The 21660-nt window shown below is 30.8% G+C and overlaps 1 protein-coding gene and 1 long non-coding RNA gene across 3 annotated transcripts; both read left to right on the top strand.

Annotated features, from left to right (window-relative positions):
* The first annotated feature begins 49 nt into the window (after positions 1 to 49).
* On the top strand, positions 50 to 4481 carry LOC130591296 (uncharacterized). The gene is made up of 3 exons (XR_008969117.1): positions 50 to 332; positions 3058 to 3158; positions 4133 to 4481. It is a non-coding gene; the product is annotated as an uncharacterized LOC130591296 (long non-coding RNA).
* A 3100-nt stretch (positions 4482 to 7581) lies between these two features.
* On the top strand, positions 7582 to 14778 carry LOC104884801 (replication protein A 70 kDa DNA-binding subunit B-like). Of its 2 annotated transcripts, XM_057394430.1 has the most exons (10): positions 7582 to 7638; positions 12488 to 12637; positions 12728 to 12998; positions 13108 to 13210; positions 13294 to 13418; positions 13579 to 13657; positions 13733 to 13853; positions 13954 to 14120; positions 14198 to 14318; positions 14398 to 14778. In XM_057394430.1, exons 2-10 carry the CDS (start codon positions 12500 to 12502, stop codon positions 14533 to 14535), a joined length of 1263 nt encoding a protein of 420 aa, XP_057250413.1. In that variant the 5' UTR covers positions 7582 to 7638; positions 12488 to 12499; the 3' UTR covers positions 14536 to 14778. The 2 variants fall into 2 exon arrangements, with proteins under 2 accessions (XP_057250413.1, XP_057250402.1); XM_057394419.1 differs by lacking the exon at positions 7582 to 7638 and having other exon boundaries at positions 11569 to 12637.
* Positions 14779 to 21660: the final 6882 nt, after the last annotated feature.

Raw genomic sequence — 21660 nt, forward strand, 5'->3', positions numbered from 1 at the left:
ATGGTATCATATCTTATATCTTATATCTTATCTTATAGAAAAAGAGGATTGGGGTTTCGGCTGCCCAGGGGTAGGGGCACCGACCCACTTCTCAAAGAAATTACGTCCGTGCCATTGCTCTTAATGGAAAATAAAAAAAAATGACTTTGGGCTCCCGGTATCGACACGTCAATTCTCTCTCCTCAACCTCTTAATTTTCTTTCATCAGTTTAACCAAAACAAACTTTCCTACTTTCTCTCTGTTCATCTTCATCGTCATTGTAATTTCCGCCACTATTATCATCTTCGTCGTCGCCGGAGATCGAGTCCAGTTCATTGATGCTGCTCACTTGGTCAGTTCTTAAATTCAAAATTATGAAGCTTTTTTTCTTAATCCGAAATTTCATCTTTCTAATTTGTTGTAATAGTGTTTGGATAATTTTGTTTTCTGTTCTTTAATTGGTTTATCTTGTTTCATCGACGCCAGTTTGATTCCCAATTTGGATAATTTGCATGGAAGCCTTAACTGTTGTTGGGGGAATTTTGGTCCCCAGGCTTGATGAGAGTAAAACAAAATTTTAGTTTAGAAAAAGTTAGTTAAATCTAAATAAAAGTACAGTAAGGTCAACAAAAATAAGCCATGTTCTTCTACAGTTCCTTGATTTTCCTTATTTTAGTGTTCTTGTTTGAGTTTATTTTATTATTGTATGTACCAAGTATTTGAGTGAAGGCTATTAAGCTGTTATTGATTGTCGAGCTTTGCGGAACTGTTCTATGCATAATTTTTTATTCAGATCATTTAAAAAAAAAAGTAGTATATTCAAATTAAAAACATAAGTGTGATAATATACCTTTTGTAGTATCATATATTGCTGTTTTTGCTGAATATGAGAGTAAAACAAAATTTTAGTTTAGAAAAAGTTAGTTAAATCTCAATAAAAGTACAGTAAGGTCAGCAAAAATAAGCTATGTAGTTGAAATAAGAGTTGAAAAGAATAAATTCCATATGACTATAGTTATAGTTGTAGTATAAACTCTAGGTTTCTTTTTACGACTTATGAAAAAAAAAACTTGTAGCAAAATACAGTAAGTTTAGTGCTGCAAAATAAGTATCCTTGCAGTAAGAATGTGTTCAGAAAAATAAGTTTACACCCCAAAAAAATGCAATAAATTTACTAACAGCAAAGATAAGTTTATAGTTTTTTGCACTAATTCTGGAAAAGAATAGAGAAAAGTTCTTTTTGGGTTGATGCAAAAGAATAGAGAAAAGTGATTGTCAAAGTAGGAGATTCTAATTTTGAAAAGGAAAGATAAAACTATGCAATAAATAGGGAACGAAATTTTTTTAAATTTGAAAATATGCATAAGTTATGAAGTTTGACAAATAATAATAAAGTCTGCTATAGATTGCCTCCATTATGGGTCATTTCAGAATTTCAGATATATATATAAATGGTAAGAAAAGATATGTGCACAACAGTTTTAGATTCTATTTTTGTTATTTTGTTCTTCTGTTATTCGGAAATAATCTAGACAGTGAAAACGGCAAGATTATGACACTTAAAGGAGCAAGTTTAGAAAATGGTGATGGTAGTTCTTAAGAACTAGGAAGATGAAGAAAAGTTATTGAAACCACCGAAAACAAAAAAATTATCTTTATTTTTTTTATATTTGACAGCCTACAACAACAAATTTCATTATACTTTGGTTTCCAATTTGCATGTGTGGAATGTGGATGTATGTCCTTTTCTTTCTTCATTCCCCTGGTTACTGAAGTAAAGCTAGCTACTAATCTCTCCATCTTCAATTACTATACATATTTGGCTTGAGGAACTCATAATGTTTTGGCGAGGAATGGTAATAGAGAGACATAAAGAGGGTGTCAGCATCTAAAAAAGGAAAACAAGGCAAAAAATAAAAATAAAAAAACTCTCTGGCTCAATTAGGATACTAAGCACGTAACTCTGTGATGGTAATTGGGCTTTCGGTTGAGTTGTCAATTTGTCGTTCTTTAATCTTAGAGGTTCTAGCCATTTAGTCATTTTCAATTTAGATGCATAACTTAATTAAATATTTTCAATTTAGATGCATAACTTTATTAATTAAGCTGACGCTTCTTATATCTTGCATGGCACAAAGCTATATTTTATGATATCAACCATATATATTTTTTTGTTGTTAAAGTTGTTACTATATTTTTAATATTTTTTTTGATAATTTAGTATTAAATTTTATTAATTCATAAGAAAAGAATAAAAAAAACTCGACTCGACCTAGGCATTCCTCTTCATGAAACTATATCTTTATTAGTACTTGTAATGAAACTTAATTTAGTTGTTATAATTTGAAAAAAAAAATGTTATAAGAGAGACGTATAGGATACCTATGCATAATTTAAGTCTATGCTAGAAAAACCTATATTATACTTCCATAATTAATCATGATCAAGTTGTGTTAGACAACTAAAATTACGTATTTTTTGTATTTGGTAGCCTACAACAACTACTTCCATGGTAATTTAATTTCCAATTTGCATGTGTGGAATGTTGTATGTTCTTAAAAGTTTTATTGTATATTATAACAAAATACTCATGGAAGTAGATTACGAGCGTATTCTTTGGTTCAAATTTTGGGGTGATGTATCCATTTATAATAAACATTGTATAACCAAAATATGATCTTTGGTAAAGTTGGGATTATGATTAGTAGATTTCATTATGAAATTATGGTACATTGATTGTCATATAGTGTTGGTTGAGCTACGATAAATTAGATGGTTATGTGGGTTGATTAAGTATAGTGAGTTTATATCATCTTAGTTATTCAACTACTATTATTGTTTATTTTCTCATTTATATTTATGAATTTTTATAGTTTATGGAGCAATTTAAGGCTATACGAATTTTGACAATGAGTTTGTGGAATTAATTACAATTTTGGAAATTTCATTTGCTTGATGGTTTGTACTTTGTGATTTCAAAAATTTATCGTAAAATTGTGTTCCTTTCGTGGGTTTTGGTTTTTATCTTCCACATTTGATTTGTGTAATTTACTTGTCTTGATGTATATTGTTTGTAGGTTTTAAACAATATTGTATCGATAACTTGGGTAAGAGTATAGGAAACTTGAAAGCATACCTTTACAAAGTAAGAACGACTACCAAAAGTATTAACTTTGAGGTGAGTAGTTAAAATTGTTTCCTTTTTGATATGCACGACCATGTAATATTAATTTGCACTACTATTGTGAATGTTTAAGAGTGAAAATTACGTGAAATAAATGAATTCTTGTTGCAATTATTGGCAGTTAAAATTGTGATTTCTTTATTTTGTTTTAATATTTACAGCTCAAAATTATTGACAATATTAGATTTGTCTTCTTAAGATTGTTAAGCAATATAAATACTTACCGAATCTTACCGAAATAAGATTCCTAGGGTTAAATTAATTATTGTTTTGTAAGTTATATATGATGGTTATATTTTGTATCTTGATGGATGCATGAAATAGTGTCACAAATATGTAATACATAACACAAAATCACATGTTGTCTTGATGTGTATGATTTGACAACACTATGTACTTTTGGTGTTTTCATTAGTCACTTCTTAGTACTATTCCTTTTTTTGTCTTCTTCAAAATTTCACAAGTGTGATAGATCTATATCTTTGTTTTTTTCCCAAGTTTTGGAAATACAATCTAACGTAACATACATCTACTATGAGGTTTTCTTCCCTTCTATCAATTAAATTTTGTTCCCAAAATTCACCGTAAGATATGATTTTTGTCTTTTTGCGTTAACTTATAATACATTAGATTTTGTTTTTACTTAAAGTTCTGTTGTTTGAATAGTGTTTTTCATTAGTCACTTCTTAGTATTATTCCTTTTTTTGTCTTCCTCAAAATTCACAAGCACAATAGATTTATATCTTTGTTTTTCTCCTTAGTTTTGAGAATATAACCCACCATAACATACATCAACATGAGGCTTTCTATTTCTTCAACCTCATATTAAGCATATTACTTGTTCTTATCCAAATATAAAATACGAACTACAAATTGTAGCCATCTAGCATCTTCAACTCCATTGTCTTAATATAGTTCGGTTGTTTATTTGTATACACTGATACGTGTATGAAATATATGATTTCCAGATTATTCACAAAGCGACGTGTATAGCGGAAGACTTCATTTTAGCTGAATGAGTATCTATATATTATATCCAACTCATTTTTTTAGTCATTCAACTAAGTCCTTGATAGATGTTATTATCTTCATATGGCTTGAAGTTATCGTTACCCGATCCAGATGCAGCTGAAGATTCTTGTGGTTCAATAAAGTTATTAAAGATGTATGTGATTGTTTTTATACGGCCTACCTTATCGTTATTTTCTCTTGTTTGTATTGAAATATTGAACTCAAGATAATTTTATCGAACACTATGAGATAAGATTTAGCTACATTAAAGCAATTATATTTATTTCAAAAAATAATTTCAACAAATATTATTGTCTATATCAATAAAATTGCATTTGTTTTGATTTCATATGGATGGAGAGAAGATTGCAGTCCATAAAGAAAGTTTCTTAAAAGTCACATAGTTGTTTTATACGGCTAACAAATATCATAAATTTGTCACCATTGCATGAGAATGTTAAACTAAAAATTATCTTCTCTGATATTTTGAGATAAGTAGAAATTAATTTTATAAATTAATATTTGTAAAGTTTATTTTATTGTTCTCATTCTCTCCAACTCAAAATTACATTTGTTATCTATTTGAACTTTTTTTTTTACTTGCATGAACTTGCTTAATTAGGAATAATTTTTTCTTTATATAAAATGCCTCTTAATTACATTAACATAATAACGTATACAACGAATCACTTATTATATTAGATAAGTGTAAACAATAAATTATTATAATAACATTAAAAATAGTCAATATGATGAATTATTTTTCCATTTATATTATTATATTATATATGCAATGTAGGATAAGATTAATATTACGTTCTTTTTCTTCTTTTTTTTTTCTACTCTCTCATATTTATTAAACCTTTTTGTATTTTTCTGGTTGTAAGTTACAAAGCGGTGCTGAAACAAATTTCCATAGAATCTATCTATTAGATAAAAAAAAGTATATCATATGCAAATTTTGGCGCCATGTTAGTGAGTTTGTCTATAAATGTAAATGTACGACTCAACCTAGATGGTATGCAACTTTTCAAACACTGAAAATAATATATATCCAACAAAAGAAAATACGGATGATCATTCATACGTAAACCACTTTATGTAGACATATAAAAAGAAGAAGAAACATAAGGTATAATTTTCATGCTATGTAAATTTTTTTTATGCTTTAATTTGTATCTATATTTTTTGTTCATTTGTATAATATTATGTGTCATATATATTTTATTTTGTAAATATCCCAGTTCATACCTTCAAATATGAATTAGAAATAAATAAGAAACATTATGTGTTGAAGTGATATAATGTTATTTTTAAATATTTGTAAATATTTTCAAATAAAAATATGTCTTGCCGCTGGATATCTATCTGAAATGTCATTAAAAATTTAAGTCTTGTCATGGTGAACAACGTTAAAAGTAGCTACAAATGTCAAACAAGCCTCAAACAGCCAAAGTGATCACATAATCACTTAAAGTATTTGATTTTGAATGGCTTTCCTTCTTTCTGTAATTTGTTATAGTCTTATTGATTTACAAATAACATATTGTAAGAAAGATAGCTGCTATAGAATGTTATTGTCTTAATAATTATCATAGTTATGCCTTGTCAGCATTAGCTTTAGGCACTACCAGATTTGTTTAGCTTTCATTATCTTGGTTGTTTTTCAGATATTAGTTATTCTATACACATTTAAATTAATCTTAAACTAGGTTTTTACAATTTTTAAAAACTTTCATATTCAAGTTCTCATATACTAATAAAAATAAAAGAAAATATACCAACTAAACACTAGGAAACTAATTAAGGGTTACTCTCAAATTGAGCTAATTCTGAGATAAGTTAATCGACTCACATTATTGTATTTGGGACTATCTCTATAAGCAAGCAGTGGCAACCAGTTGATGAAAAGGAAAGTCCGCCGATTTTGGAAACAATGGCCAAATAAGTAAGGTCAAGTGGGTGAAGGAATAATTAGTAGGGTCACTAAAGAGTGTGAACTTTAATTATTCAACTTCAATTAATTACTTCAACAACTTCCATTTGTAACGGCTATTTCTTTTTTGTTTCCTCAAAATATAGAAACTAAAAATATATTTTATTTCTGTTTATCCAATTTTTGACATGTAAGGCTAATATTCTAAAAGCAAAGAAAACTATTACAAATAAAATTATATATAATCAATAGTAATATTTTATATCACGTATAGTAAATGAGACAATTTGTTTTTTTTCTAATAGACGGTGGTTAGAATAATGACACATTTCTAATTTGTCCGAAAAGGAAAAAAAATGTAAATTGCTAAAATAAATGCTACTATGTAATAAAAATAACATTAAATAATGGATTACTTCTATCTAATAATCGTTTTTCTTTTATTTTATTAACATTTCATTCTAAAAAGTATAGAACATGAAAAAGGAGATAACCCACTCATCACGGATGCAAAAATTCACGGAAAAAAGAAGAATCATTATTAAAAATTTAAATAAATTGTAGTGATAGTCACCGAAATGTATTATGCAATAGCAAATTTCAATACAAAATGTAAATCTAATTTCTATTTTAGAAATTGACATATTATTCTTTAAATATGTTAATTTCAATAAAAAAAAGTGATATAATTTTTGTCACACGGATACAAAAATTACAAAAAAAACGAAGAATTATTATTTTAAATTTAGATAAATTGTAATTATAGTCACCAAAATTTATTATGCAAAAGCAAATTTCATTTTACAATGTAAAATTTAATTTGAAATTTTGCAATTGAATTATCAGTCTTTAAATATGTTAATTTCAATGTAAAAGTGATGTAAATTTTTATTATCTGGTATTATAGCATCCTATATTATATAACAAAAAATTAAATATTGTAAGTATTCTAAATACATGGGTAAAGAATTTGCTACACCTCCATCTACATTTATAAATATAACAACCTATATGGTAGGCGGTAATAAATTGTGATAATAATGAACTTATAAATAATTATAAATAAAATCTCGTACTAAAATATCCATAATAATGTTTATCCATCCACAGCAGAAGTACCTCTTTGTCTTCACCAAAATCCATAGCATCTTTGAGCACTTTAGAAGTAGTAATGTAGCTTTAGGAAGAAAAAGACATGTTGAAGATAGATAACAAACTCAATTTGATTTGCAATTTATTATAATTATTGCATTTTGTGATCAATATTGTAACGTTATTACTTTCATACTATATAATTACGTACCAATCAATATTCAGAATTCCAAAGTGAACAAACTTCCATTGTACATACATCTGCCAATCTAGATACCTCTAAATCAATAAGAATATACTATGTTTTTAGACTTAAATTATGGTTCAAAATATACAATACAAATAAAATTATCTAATTGACAAAACATATGAAATTGCAGATATTGAATACGAATCTACTAGCAACGAAAGATAATCCATTCGGTGATTCTGTAGGTATGTTGTTTGCATAAAGTAATTTTTATTCATGTACTATATTATATTTATTTTTTTTTCGACTTTGATAATTTGATAGGGATTTTCTAAATATTATATGTGCTTTTATTTTGTATCGTGTACTATGATTAGTTTCAAAGCACTAGGTATGAGTTATAAAGAAAACGAAGCGTCAACCTCGCGTGCAAAAAAACTTCATCTAAAGTTCTCCTAATACTTCAGGTTGTGATTTTTATTAATGAACATATTTTCAAAAATACATACTATATCATATTGTGTTAAATATTTTCATATTAAATGGTTTTCGTCTTATACAAGGTACTAAAAAAACACCACATGAACCTTATATCCTTCCAATTCCGTCCACATGTCAACATTGTGGTGCCAAGCTTCTCGAAGGCGAATCTACGAAATTCTGTTGCAACGAAGGAGATATCGTCTAGCAAGTAATTTAATACAACCCGATCTTTATAGATTATTTTTATCAACAGATGATGATTCAAAAAACTTCAGGCAATATATAATGCTATATAGCAGTCTATTTTCATTTACATCTTTTTGGAGTAAAAAAATAAAGAACTTGCCCGAAGAGATCATAGAATATACACTTTTAAAGTTCAAGGACAAGTGTATCATTATATTAACGACCTACTTCCGAATGAACAAGCTCCACGGTATCTACAATTATATTTTTTCGACACCGAGATGGAAATGGAGTATCGGGTCCAAAGTTCTTCTAAATTGCTGCCAAGTGTTATTTCGACTTTGATGCGAGTAATGGAATCAAATCCGTATGCAAAGTTTTTCCGTTCATTAAAAGACCAGCATATTAGTGACAGCAGTCGGATAGTGATTCGTTCAGACCCCAACCATGATCAGCGTACTCATAACGCCCCAGTTGCATCCCAAGTAGCCGCTATTTGGGTTGAAGATGGTGGTTCGTCACAACAACTAACTCATGATATTATCGTACGACCACATTCAGGTTCAAGCCAACGTGTATGTCACTATTATGGATGTTACGATCCTTACAATATCCTGTTATATTCCCTTACGTGAAACTGGATGGCATCGAAATATATATCGTAGTTCCAGTGGTCGTCAACATCGACAGAGATGTTCAACATTTCCTATCAATGAAGTCTTAGTCCAAACTATTGATGATTTAGTTGAAGCTGAAGAACAAGGTTTGTCCGCTAAAAATTATTTTAATTACGTTCTTATTATTAAAAAAATTATTATCATTCGATTGCTAAAACATTCTTTAAATCAATACAGTTGCTCAATCTTCTTCATCGAATAGAAAGGTTTCTTGTAGAGAATATTATTGCTATCAATTCCAAATCCGAATTGGACAAACGTCACTTTTGCTTCGTTGTGGACGACTACTTCAACAATTTTATTGTTGACATGTACATTAAAATTGAGATGACCCGTCTTGATTTTATAAGGTGCAATCAAGATACTATTCGTGCTGAACTCTATCAAGGAATAATTGATAGTTTACATCTTGGAGAAACCGAAGGGTCCAATATTGGACGCCCTTTTATTCTCCCTCCATCTTTCATAGGTGGTCCACGACATGCGTCGTAGATATCTTGATGCAATGGCTTTAGTGAGACGTTATGGAAAACCAGACTTCTTTATTACGATGACGTGCAATCCTCAGTGGCCAGAAATTAAAAGAGAATTGCTCCCCCATGAAGAAGTACAAAATAGACCAGATCTTATATCCCGAGTCTTCAGAGCGAAATTGACGAAGTTGAAAAAAGATATTGTTGAGGGAAAATTGTTTGGTATTGTTGCGGCATTTGTATATGTAGTTGAATTCCAAAAACGAGGATTACCACATGCTCATTTTCTTATCATATTGGATTCGAAAAGTAAAATTCGAAGTCGGATCAATATGATGCTTATGTATGCGCTGAAATTCCTGATAGATCATTGAATCCTCATATTCATGAAGCTGTTTTGAAACATATGATGCATGGTCCTTGTGGCAGAGATAATCCGAAAATGTTTGTATGAGAGATGATAGTTTGCAAGAATAAGTATCCTCGTAACTTTGCGGAGATAACCAACTAATGGTCGCAATTCCTTTCCTATTTATCGGCGTCGTGATGATGCAGGACAAGTCGGATACGTGGAGTACTATTGGATAATCGATGGGTAATCCTTTAATCCGTTTTTTGTTTAGCCAATTGTATTGCCATATAAAATGTGGAAATTTGTTCGACAATAAGGCTGTCAAGTATTTATATAAATATATTTTATAAAGGACATTGATCGTGTACTTTGTTGCTGTTCCACATGCAACAAATACAAATCGTGCTGATGAAATTTAGTGCATATCAATCTTGCAAGATGGATCATCCTCCGGAAGCTGCTTGGCGGTTTTTCAGATTTCTTCTCAATTGATATATATCCAAACATCGTTGCCCTACAAGTACATCTTCCAAAATATTCGTGACATACAGATCAGAAGAAACGTCTGGAAGATATAGCTGAGAATAACAGTAGAAGAAAGACCATGTTGACTGCTTTCTTTGAAAGAAATCGGACTGATCGAAATTCTCGACTTCTACTATACGAACAATTTCCGGAGCATTATGTTTGGAATCCGAAGAAAAATGAGCGATTTTGGAGTCCTCGTCAAAGAGGGTTTGCCATAGGACGAGTAATATATGCGAATCCTGTCGAAGGAGAACGTACTATTTGCGCCTGTTACTCACTCACATCAGGGGGCCTCAATCATTTGAAGATTTGCTTATTGTTAATACAACCAAATGTTCAACATTTCGTGAAGCAGCATATCGACACGGACTTCTTGAAGCTGATGATTCCATAGAAAAATGTATGGAAGAAGCTACACATTTTCAAACACCATTTGTTCTACGCAGATTATTTGCACTTTACTTATATATTGTCAACCGAGAAGTCCGAGATCATTGTGGGATAAATTCTATTCCGCATTATCAGAAGACTACATTACTCTTTCCCGAAAAATGCACGAAAAGTACAACAAATGACACTTAAAAATATTTCTTACCTCATTGAATCAATGGGAAAAAGCTTTGATAGTTTTGACTTCGGAGGACTGAAAGTTGAAGAAAGCTATGAAGAAAAAAAGATGAAAGAAATTGAAGAAGAGCTTCGAATCCCAATCTCTGCTGAAGAGGTAAGTGCCGTTGATTTGCTTAACTACGAGCAAAAAATTGCATATGCTAGAATATATGATAGAGTTATTCACAATAAACCCGGAGCTTTCTTTGTTGATGGTCCTGGTGGGACTGGAAAGACATTCTTATACTCTACATTGCTTGCAAATTTAAGAGCACAAGGAATAATTGCTTTAGCTGTTGCACATCCGGAATAGCAGCTCAAATATTGCAGGTGGTAGAACAGCTAATTCTCGATTTAAAATTCCGTTAGATATTGATGAAAATCAGAACTCCCAAATTTCAAAACAAAGTCACTTGCAGAGTTAATTCGTATGTCAAGATTAATTATTTGGGATGAAGCATCTATGGCAAGACGACAAACTATAGAATACCTTGAAAAACATTAAGAGATATATGTTCGAACGAATTGTTATTTGGTGGAAAGTTGTTGTGTTCGGAGGTGATTTCAGGCAAGTATTACCGGTCATACCTAAAAGTACATTACAAGAAGCCATCAATGCAAGCTTTGTCATGTCTCCATTATGGACAATACTTGAGAAGATTCACCTAAAGCAAAATATGAGGGCAATTCATGATCCTGCTTTCAGTGAATTCCTTTACAATTGGGTGAAGGAGCTCCACCTTATGAAAACGGAAGATATATACCACTGCCGAAGTCACTTGTGATACCTTATCACAATGAAACTCTCTCTGTTGATCAACTAATTTTGAGCAATATATCCAGATATTGATTCCATGAACACACGTACATTATCTACGGCAGCAAAAGCTATTTTAACACCAACAAATAAAGACGCCGAAATTATTAATTCGAATTTAGTTCACAGGCAGCCAGGAGAAGCATACGAATACAGAAGTTTTGACGAAGCGATAGGAAATTCAGCAAATGATTATCCAATTGAATTTCTAAACAGTCTGCTACCAAATGGCTTTCCACCCCACCATTTAGTTTTAAAAAAAAACAGTCCTATTATACTTCTGCGTAACCTAGATCCAACATCGGGACTTTGCAACGGTACCAGGCTGCTCTGTAAAGCTTTTTACCTAATGTTATTGATGCCGAAATTATTGTAGGACATCACAAAGGCGAACGTGTTTTCATACCATGTATTCCATTACAACCATCCGCTGTGAATAAATATCCATTTCATTTCAGGAGAAAACAGTTTCCCATCCGACTGAGTTTTGCTATGACAATAAATAAGGCTCAAGGTCAAACTCTTGACAAAGTTGGTATATATCTACCGCGGTCAGTTTTCTCTCATGGCCAACTTTATGTTGCTTTATCCCGTGCAAGAAAAAGCCATGACATTCGAGTTGTTATTAAACCCGATGAACGACATACAACTTGCGACACAGAAACGCAAAATATTGTATGCTACGAAGTTTTACAACATGCTGGAATTATTTAAAGTGTTAGTGTCCTACTAAAGGTAAATATTTTTAACAATTAAATATAGTTTTATATTTATACAGCTTTTTCACTTATTTAGCATATTAAATTTTAAAAATAGTCTCCTATACCTATAAATTAAACTTAGTTAAATTCAATAGTACTATAAATATTTCGTAACATTGAATGCACTACAATTCATGTTTTTATATTTAAATTTTTACGAATACTATGCTTGCACAATATAAATATATATTTTTGTTTTCATTGCAAGAACATCATTACTATGGAAAGAGTAGCACTTGCTGATCTATCCGACCAAAGTCGTAATTTTACGACTACAATTGTCGTCCTCCGAAAGCAACCTCCAAAGACTTCTCGTTCAGGAACTGTGAAGATGCAAAATCTTATATTTGAACATGAGGTACATTTATATTATTTTATTTTGTATGCAAGTCATATTCATTACCGAAATTATTTTCCATAACATTGTAAATGTTAATTTTATATTTAGGGTGTACAAATGAGAGCAACAATATTTGAACAAGATATTGATCTCTTCGGAGATACACTTCATGAAGGAAAAGAATATGATATAACAAATCCACTTATCAGTCGAATGCCTGACTATCTCATCAGAAATGAGCAACAATATCAGATGACCATCAAGTCAACAACAAAAGTAACCGAAACCCAATCATCCATACATAATCAAATAAGTGAAACGTCCTACTGGGTATCACTTGATGCGGTAAATGATTATATTGGAAAAAGCGATAGAATTGGTTAGTCATTAGTTATATCTACTATTAATTTTATTCAAACTAAAATTCGTTACTTACGGCTTCTACAATTTTATGGTATGTTGGCCAATCTTGTCAATTGTATCTGCAGATATTGTTGGTGTTGCTATCCATGTACATGAAATAAGAACAGTGACTTCTCAAACAACTGGAAGGACGTATGATATACGTGATATTCAGTTAACAGATACATCGTAAGTTTATAATTTCAACAATATCAATTATTCTAAAATGATTCATTTAAATAACAATATATGTACATTATATATTATGACAGGTTAACACCAATAACATTGTCAGTATGGAGCACTCTTGCTACACATGAAGCTGAACAGATTGCTGAAATGATCGATTCGTTTCCTATTATTCAAGTTACACGTGTTGTAGCAAAAAATTTCGATGGTATCCGCTTTAAATTATAATAAAACTTAAGTACCACATTTACTTTTTATTATAATAACATTAGTGTTACCATTATGTTATTATTATTTATTTTCAGCTATTTTTGTTAATATTTTATTGTTGTTAAAACAACTATAAGTCTACTAATATGTTTTTATAGGAGCGAAATGGAACAGCTCACCTCTTTCGACTATCAAAATAAACACTGATTCACCAACAACATCTGCATTACATAACTGGTAAGTTAAATAAAAGAGTAGCCGTAAACTAATTATTACCAACGTTATCTAATTTTACACATAATTTTGTTACAGGGTTGTCGAAAACACTGAAAAGATATACGAACTAAAAACATCGATTGCTAATCTGAGCAATGAAAACACAGAGCAAAATGGACACTCAGATGTTTTAATCAGTTTACTGCCAGAACAACAGGTTATACTGTAATTTAAATATAAATATACTTCTTATTCCTTTATTATAGTTATATTTTTCTTAGTAATTTTTTTATTTGATTTAATTTTATTAATGTCAGGCTGGAAAGAATGTGCGTATCAAAGGAAAAATTACAGAAATATCTAATAAGCATAGTCTAATATATGATTCTTGCAACGTATGCAACAAAAAATGTAACGCTAACATTGGAGAGGAATTTACCTGTTCAACTTCATCCACTCCACATGCTGCAACAGCTGAACCCAAGTAATTTTTCACACTGTTTTCCATTATTTTTCAAAATTATCTCCCATTACTTATCTGTTCTATTTCATTCACTGCAGATGTATCCTACATGTTGATATTGAAAACTCCAGCGGTAAGATACCTATGACACTCTTTGGTCATCATGCAGAGTTTGTTTTGGACAAAAAAGCAATTGAGATATCTTTACTGTCGATGCAGGTACCTTAATAATCATTTCATATTACATAATATATATAAATATACCAATAATCAATATTAATTACATTTATTCTTGTAGGAACGCCGAATATTTATTGAAGAAACTGTTGAGAAGTTGAAGGACAAATATTTCAATATAGAATTGACTACATACATGCTTGGAGATAACAAACAACTACGTTGGAAAACCAAGGAAATTACATATGCTACCGTTTGAATACTATGTCTATAGTGTAAATTACTTTTGAATATCCATTGTAAGATAAAATAATATAGACACGCTTGTACATATTGTAAACTATGTAAAATAATATATTTTATATGTAAAATAATATATCATAGGAATGTAATATTTGTTTTTTCCTTCAATGTTTATATCTTGGTTTACATGTAATAATGTCCAAAATTAAACTTTTACATTTAGATATAACTTATTATATGCAACTATATTATTCCGAAATTGAAATTATTGTTATAATTCATGTTGGCTACCGCGTGCGTAGCACGCGGTGGTCCAACTAGTTAATTCTAAAAACAATTTGGGTATCAAATGAAAAAACAAAGATTATAGCGGTACCAAGTGGAATTTCCCTTAAAAGAAAAGTTGAGGTTTTTTGAAAGGTTTGTGTAAAAATTGAGGATGATTAATCTAAATAAATTGATAAAAAATAAAATAGGTACGACATTTTGGAACACTTAAAAAGAAATGTAAGTACTATATTATGAGTAGAGGTGACAAACAGGTCATACGAGTCGGGTCAAAACGAATCGGGTCATAATCGGATCAACTTTGTGTTCGGGTTACATACGGGTCGAGTTTGTTCGAGTACGTGTTCATATTGGGTCCATGGGGTTTCGAAACATGTCGTGTCGGGTTAGATCGAATTTTCAATCTCGCAAATAAATATAGCACATATAAGACTAATGAGAATAAATTAAATAATTAATGGAAAGTGGCAAAATCATATATAGTATTTCATAATAATATTTTCCTTAAATTTGTTTAAAAAGTAACTAATATGACAACTTTTCGTGTCGGGTTCAATTTATTGTCACCATTATCGGGTCAATTCGGGTCGGGTACGTTCGTGTTCGGATCATATTCAAGTCTGTTTTAATCTGGGTCGGGTTATTACGTGTTTCAATTCTATTTCAGGTAAACGGGTTTCGAATCGGGTATTTCAAAAATCGGGTAACGAGTACATGTCTATTTTGGCAGCTATAATTATGAGACATAGGGGAGTAGTTGTAATAATAAGAAAAATTTGACAAATCCACACTATCACCGTTCAGCTCAAAATAATCTCAAGTCTCAACTATGAATTATTCTAGAATAATCCAAATTATTGGGAATATTTTTTCAAAATAATCCAACTTTTAGTTATCCTATATATAATAGACCCGAAAGAGATTATTGAAGGCAAGAAAAATAAAAATTTGAATTATTTTGGAAAGGTGCTCCAAATACTTTGGATTATTCTAGAATAATCAAAAGTTGGGATTATTTTTGAGCGGATTGATCATAATAAGGATTAATTCTGTCAATTTTTTCTAATAAAAGAAGTTTTTTCTTAAAAAAAATATTCTAATTTCCTCCAAAAATAAAACCTACTTTCCAAAATACATAATCAAAATTTCCCTGACGTTTCAACTAACTGAAAATATTCAACTAAACAACCACATTAATACATTAATTATCAACAGAACCATAAATTCAACATTTAAAGCTGTGATCTTGGACAATGGCTAACTAATATCCTTCTCCAATCTCTACTAGTAGTATGCTTCGATATTATTAACAAACACATAAACAGAATTGTAAAACAACCCTACCCTACCAAAATGGAAACAAAAATATCAATAATTCCTACTAACAATAGAAAGTAAAAAAAAAATCAACTCATTTTACTAATCAACATAAAGAAGCAAACAAATGAAAGAACTATTATCTCAAATTTTATAACTAAATTTCCCAACGAAAAATAAAACTTACATTTGTCATCGTCACTTCATAATAATGTAAAAAATGTGACAAATCTACAAATACAATAACGAAAATAAAATGCTAAGATAATAAAATGAAATTCCTAAAGTTAAGTAAAATTAAAATGCCCACCTAAAATGTAAAAAAACCCAAATGAGGAAAAAATATCGAGTTCTTTCAATTAGTTGCAGTAAAAAAAAAAAAAAAGAGTGAGATATAATAAGAAGTGCCTGGCTTCATCCTGTCTGCCTTTTAACCATACAGATGAAAAAGGTAAAAAAAATTTACAGAAGAAAGAGAACTAAAATGACATTGCAGACCTTAAAATCATCTTAGAAATTAAAGAGAATGATGGAAAATGACCCCTGTAAAAAAAAAGGCGGTAATTTTTCCACAAGGGTATTTCTGTAATTTCAGATGACGCCACCAGCCAGAAGAAGAGAGCTCCATTTTCAAACTCAGACGCCATTGTTGTGGAGCACTGTAGCAGTGAACTCTCTCAGTGTTTTTTATTTTTAATTTTGGGGGTAAGGACTAAGGAGAGAGAAAATGGTTAACAGGAGAAGAAGAAGAAGGAGAAGATTTGGGAGATTTGAAACGTGGAATTTAGCGTTGGAGTTGGGTGGTGAAAGGCCATTTTCAACCTTATTTGGTTCTTCTCTTTCTTTCTTTCTTTCTCTCTCCTCTTTTGGTGACACTCGCCGCTTTTGTCTCTCCCACCTCTCCTCATATCTCTCTCAATATCAATATCTTAGTCAATACTCCTTTTTTTTATCAACATAAATTGGTATTTGAGTTCGGACATTGATGCTGTTTTTCGAACTTGATATGTATTTTTTTCCATTTTTATTAAAAGATATGAAGGAAAACTCAATATTTGAAAAGTACAAATATAATAATGTAGATACTTAAAGCATGATTAAAAGTTGGTTGAGATGATAATTGTATCATGTATAATATCAAGAGGTCACATGTTCAAATATTGTTGCGAGCTAATTTTTTCTTTGTTAATTGACCTGACTTATGTACACACTGGACAATTCTAATGGAGTAACATTGGTGTCACGTGGCGTGTATACATTATTATGCACACCTTTTAATATATTTGTATAGATTAATATTGCCCGATTCCGTTTTATATTAATTACAACAGTTTGATCGACATATTCATCAACAATCTGTCTCGTATGGATCGATTCAGGTTAATATTAGTGTACAAATTGCCAAAAGTTAACACGTATCATTTCTGAATAATTTACTATATCATTTAGAAACCCACAAAATCATGCAGAAATGCACTACAACTTACTTTGATCGTAATAATTTTATGTATGTAAGATATTAGTGGTTAAAGTTGTGCATTGAAAAAAGTGTTGAATATTTGTAAAACTGTTGCAACTTATATAGGTTGGAGAGAGTGTAATTTTTCTAGATATAAAACCATTTTTAAGTTTTAGATGAGATTACTTTAAGTAGTCTAATATAAGACGATAAGAGTGATCGTTAAAATGGTAAAATGATGTTACTCCGTCTAGAATAGTTTGTTACTCTAACCTTAGTTTAGATTATTACTAGAATTTTTTGCACGCGATGCGTGCTTGAATTTTTTTCGAACAGAAACTCAATTTTCTTCGACATAAGAGTCAAAATTTGAACATTATACATACGAATTATAATTGTTTTTAGTTGCAAAATTTATTGGTTTAGTTTCTGTCACTTAAGTCTCTCACCATTCTTTTTGTTTTTTTTTTTACTTTTCAAAGTTAAATTCTATGAATAAAATAGAAATTTTTTGAATTTATTTATGATTTCAATATTTAATTTTTTAGTTGATTTTTGAATTAAGTACAGTACTTCATAAATTGTAAAGAAAGTAGACACTTTGATTTCAAGTCAATTTTTTCATAGGTTATAGTTTGTAAGTGAATTTTTAAGTTTTTTTTGTAAAGTTTCCTCATTTTAGTGATTTGCATAAGTAAATTATGAATTTTATGATTTTGTTGACTTGTGAGTGATTATTATAATTATATTTTTGATATTTTTGTTTGAAGCCCCTTTGATTTGTAAGTAATTTGTAATTTAGAATGGGAAGGGGGTAAGATAGTCTCTTCATTCGGGGACACCATACCCCCCCTTCCCTTATATAATAGAGATATGTTGTACTTTAATTCTTGAATGATATTTTATATAAACCTTTTTACCTTGATAATTTATCGCTATTATATAATAGAAAAAATACGTCCAAATATATGTAAAAGTTTCATTATATATAGGAAACACTATAAAAAAAGTAAATAATTTTTTTCCTTGTTTAATTTTAAATCTGATTTCACTACAAATACACCTCTATTTTTTTTATCATGACCGACCATTAATTGTGAATGGTTCTTGAGAATAGTGATTTGTAAGTAAATTTTTGTAAATGTTTTGTATGTATTGACGTTCTAGGTTATTAGTTTTAGTTTGTATATTAATTTTAAGTTTTAATAAAGTCTCCTGATTATTTGAGTGATTTGCGTGATTTTTATAACGATTTTTTTCAATTGTATGGGTGATTTGTAAAGTTTCTTCTTATAAGTGATTTAGGAGTGAGCGTTGTAAATTTATTTTCGGTATTTTGATTTTGACATTCCTTTTGTAATTTAGAAAGAGAAGGGGGGCAAAATAGGCGTTTCAGTTAGTTTTCTCTCACAGTTTTCATTCATTTTATTTCAGTTCAGTTCATACACATTCAGTTCAATTCAATTCCGCCCAAAAAAACATGGCCAAAGTCCAACTTTTTTTAAAGGAGCCTAAGTCCAACTATATTAATGGAAAGATTAATCTATACAAATAAAAAAAAACTTTGATAATTATAGTAGCTTCAATTTTATTAGAGTCATTGAACAATCATGCTATCCAAAAATAAAAGTGCAAAATAGTATTGTCAGATGGATGAAAAGAGAAACAGTAAACTGTATAATGAGATGGTGAATAGAGAAAAAAAAACTCAAAATAAAACATTCAAAAAGAAGTAATCAAAAGTAGAGGTGATCATAGGCTGGATCGGCAGGACTTTTCGTCAAAACCGCTAATTTGGATCTGCCAAACTTTAGGCTAAATGTCCATATCTGGGTTGTCCATGACCCTTTTCCCCCCAAAACCAGATTGGGCGGCTCGAGTCTGAATGGTAGTCGGAAATTTCATGTCCAAACCCGCTAATTTTTGGGTCGGGTGTTCTTCCAATTGAATCAATGTTAATCGCCTCTAATTTCAAAAGTGCCAATAACAAATAATTTTAAAAATAAGATTAGGTGGGGTATGTTGGGTTTTATTTGGGCTTAATGAAATGATGGCAAAACATTGTGCCCTTTTTTCCATTTGTAGTATTTTTTATAAAAGTAGTAACAAATGAGAAATATATCTAAATGGCACTCCCTCTGTTTATTTTTAATCTACACATTTTCTATTTTGGTCTGTTTCTTTTTAATCTACACACTGTTGTTTTAACTAATTTTCGTACCATGTCACATCTAAGATCTCTTTGTTTTTCTACCTATCTAATCCACTTTTTAATACATTAATCCACTTTTTAGTTTTTCTCTCCCACTTTTCAGTTTTTCTCTCTAGCTTTTTGTTTTTCCTTTCTTACTTTTGTACTTCTTCCTTGGTTATCCTCCAAAGTGAAGTGAATAAATTAAAAAGAAACGTATGGAGTAAAATGTAGCAACATTTAAAAGATGAAGGGAGTATTTGAATTTTTTTTAAGATAAGGAGAATGGGCCCTTACACGCTAACCGGATAGGAACCTCGCACAGGTCAACCCGGCCCGGATTTACGGGCAAGGCTCCTTAGGCCTTGAGAGTAGGGAAAATGGTGAAGGAAAATCCCCACTCCTAATATACATCTAGTAGAATTTAATCTCACACATTCAAAATCGTGAGATACAAACTAAATCATTAAAACAAATACTACTTGGTAAATTTTTGTTTTTTTGATGAGGAGTCTTATTGAACTGATCATGTACCATCGTATCATGTACGTTGTGAACCGACAAAATTTCTTACTATGCTGACGGAATAAAAATTTACCATCACGTCATACAACAATCCTTCCAAGTTCCAGCAAAAAGGGTACGACACCTCTTTTCTTTTTCTTGGCCCTTGACTAGAATTCGTTTTTGTTTTATTGAAGCAGAAGTCAGGAAGGTAATGTCGTCCATTATTATAACTAATAAATCTGGATCGTGGATCTGATTTTCTCTATGGACCATGAAGCATGTTTTGAATTTAATTTTCTCTTTCGAGAATCGAGGGAATTGATCAAATTTTATTGGAAAAATTATTTCAACTGTACTAACAATTAGCGATTTATTTTAAACGGTACCAATTATCGTTTATTAAAAAAGGTACCAATTATTGAACTTATTTGCAATAAACAGTATATTTGCAATAATTTTTCTGATTATGAACCAGTAAGAGTGTGACACGTGTTACCATATACCGTTTATTGCAAATAGGCCCAATAGTTGGTACTATTTTTGAATAAGCGATAGTTGACACCGTTTAAAATAAGGAAAAATTGATGAAAATAGTCCTAACTATTACACATCTTCTTTAATCAATCCCAACTTTTAATAATTTTCAGTTGGACCCAACTATTGCATGACTTTGCCAAAAACGGTCCTGGTGACCTGATAACCTAGAGTATCATGATAAAACCCTTACGCGGTGACTTTTACCACTTTTATTTTTGTTTTGCCTTTATTTTTTTGAGTTTTTTGTTTTCCCAAATCCCACCCCTCCTACCCCCAACCCAGAACACCACACTGCACCCCCCTCCCCAACTGTTCCATTGTTTCCAACCTCAGAGACCCATCCCCACCACAAACACCAACCACCGTACCCCCACCGTCGACTACTTTTTCACTCTTTCGCTTCCCTCACTTTATCCGACATCCCTCTTCACTCCATCACTCACTCCACAGGTGATCTCTCTTTGATGGGATCTCCAAATACAATCACCTACGTCGGCAATGATAAAAACGATATCAATCAGGTTGTCCCCACCGCCAAACACCCATTTCCATCCCCCGAAAAACAACGCGTACCCCTGGAAACCTCACAACCTTTAATTCCTCATCGTCATCTTGAAAACAAAAAAGAAAAAGGAAAAAGAGTTTATGTGGGTTGGGGACTGGTGGGGGTGGAGATGAGTTTATGTGGTTGGGTGTAGGCATTTCAAAGTTGTGACTTGGTGGTTGGTGTTTGGGACCGGGGATAGGTGGGGGTGGGTTTTGTGGGCTTGGTGCTGGTGGGGATTATGGTTGTTGTCACCGCTTCTCCCTCGGTGTTATGCTACTTTGAGGGTGTTGACGGT

Source organism: Beta vulgaris, chromosome 1 (genome assembly GCF_026745355.1).
Source record: "Beta vulgaris subsp. vulgaris cultivar EL10 chromosome 1, EL10.2, whole genome shotgun sequence".
NCBI lineage: Eukaryota > Viridiplantae > Streptophyta > Magnoliopsida > Caryophyllales > Amaranthaceae > Beta > Beta vulgaris.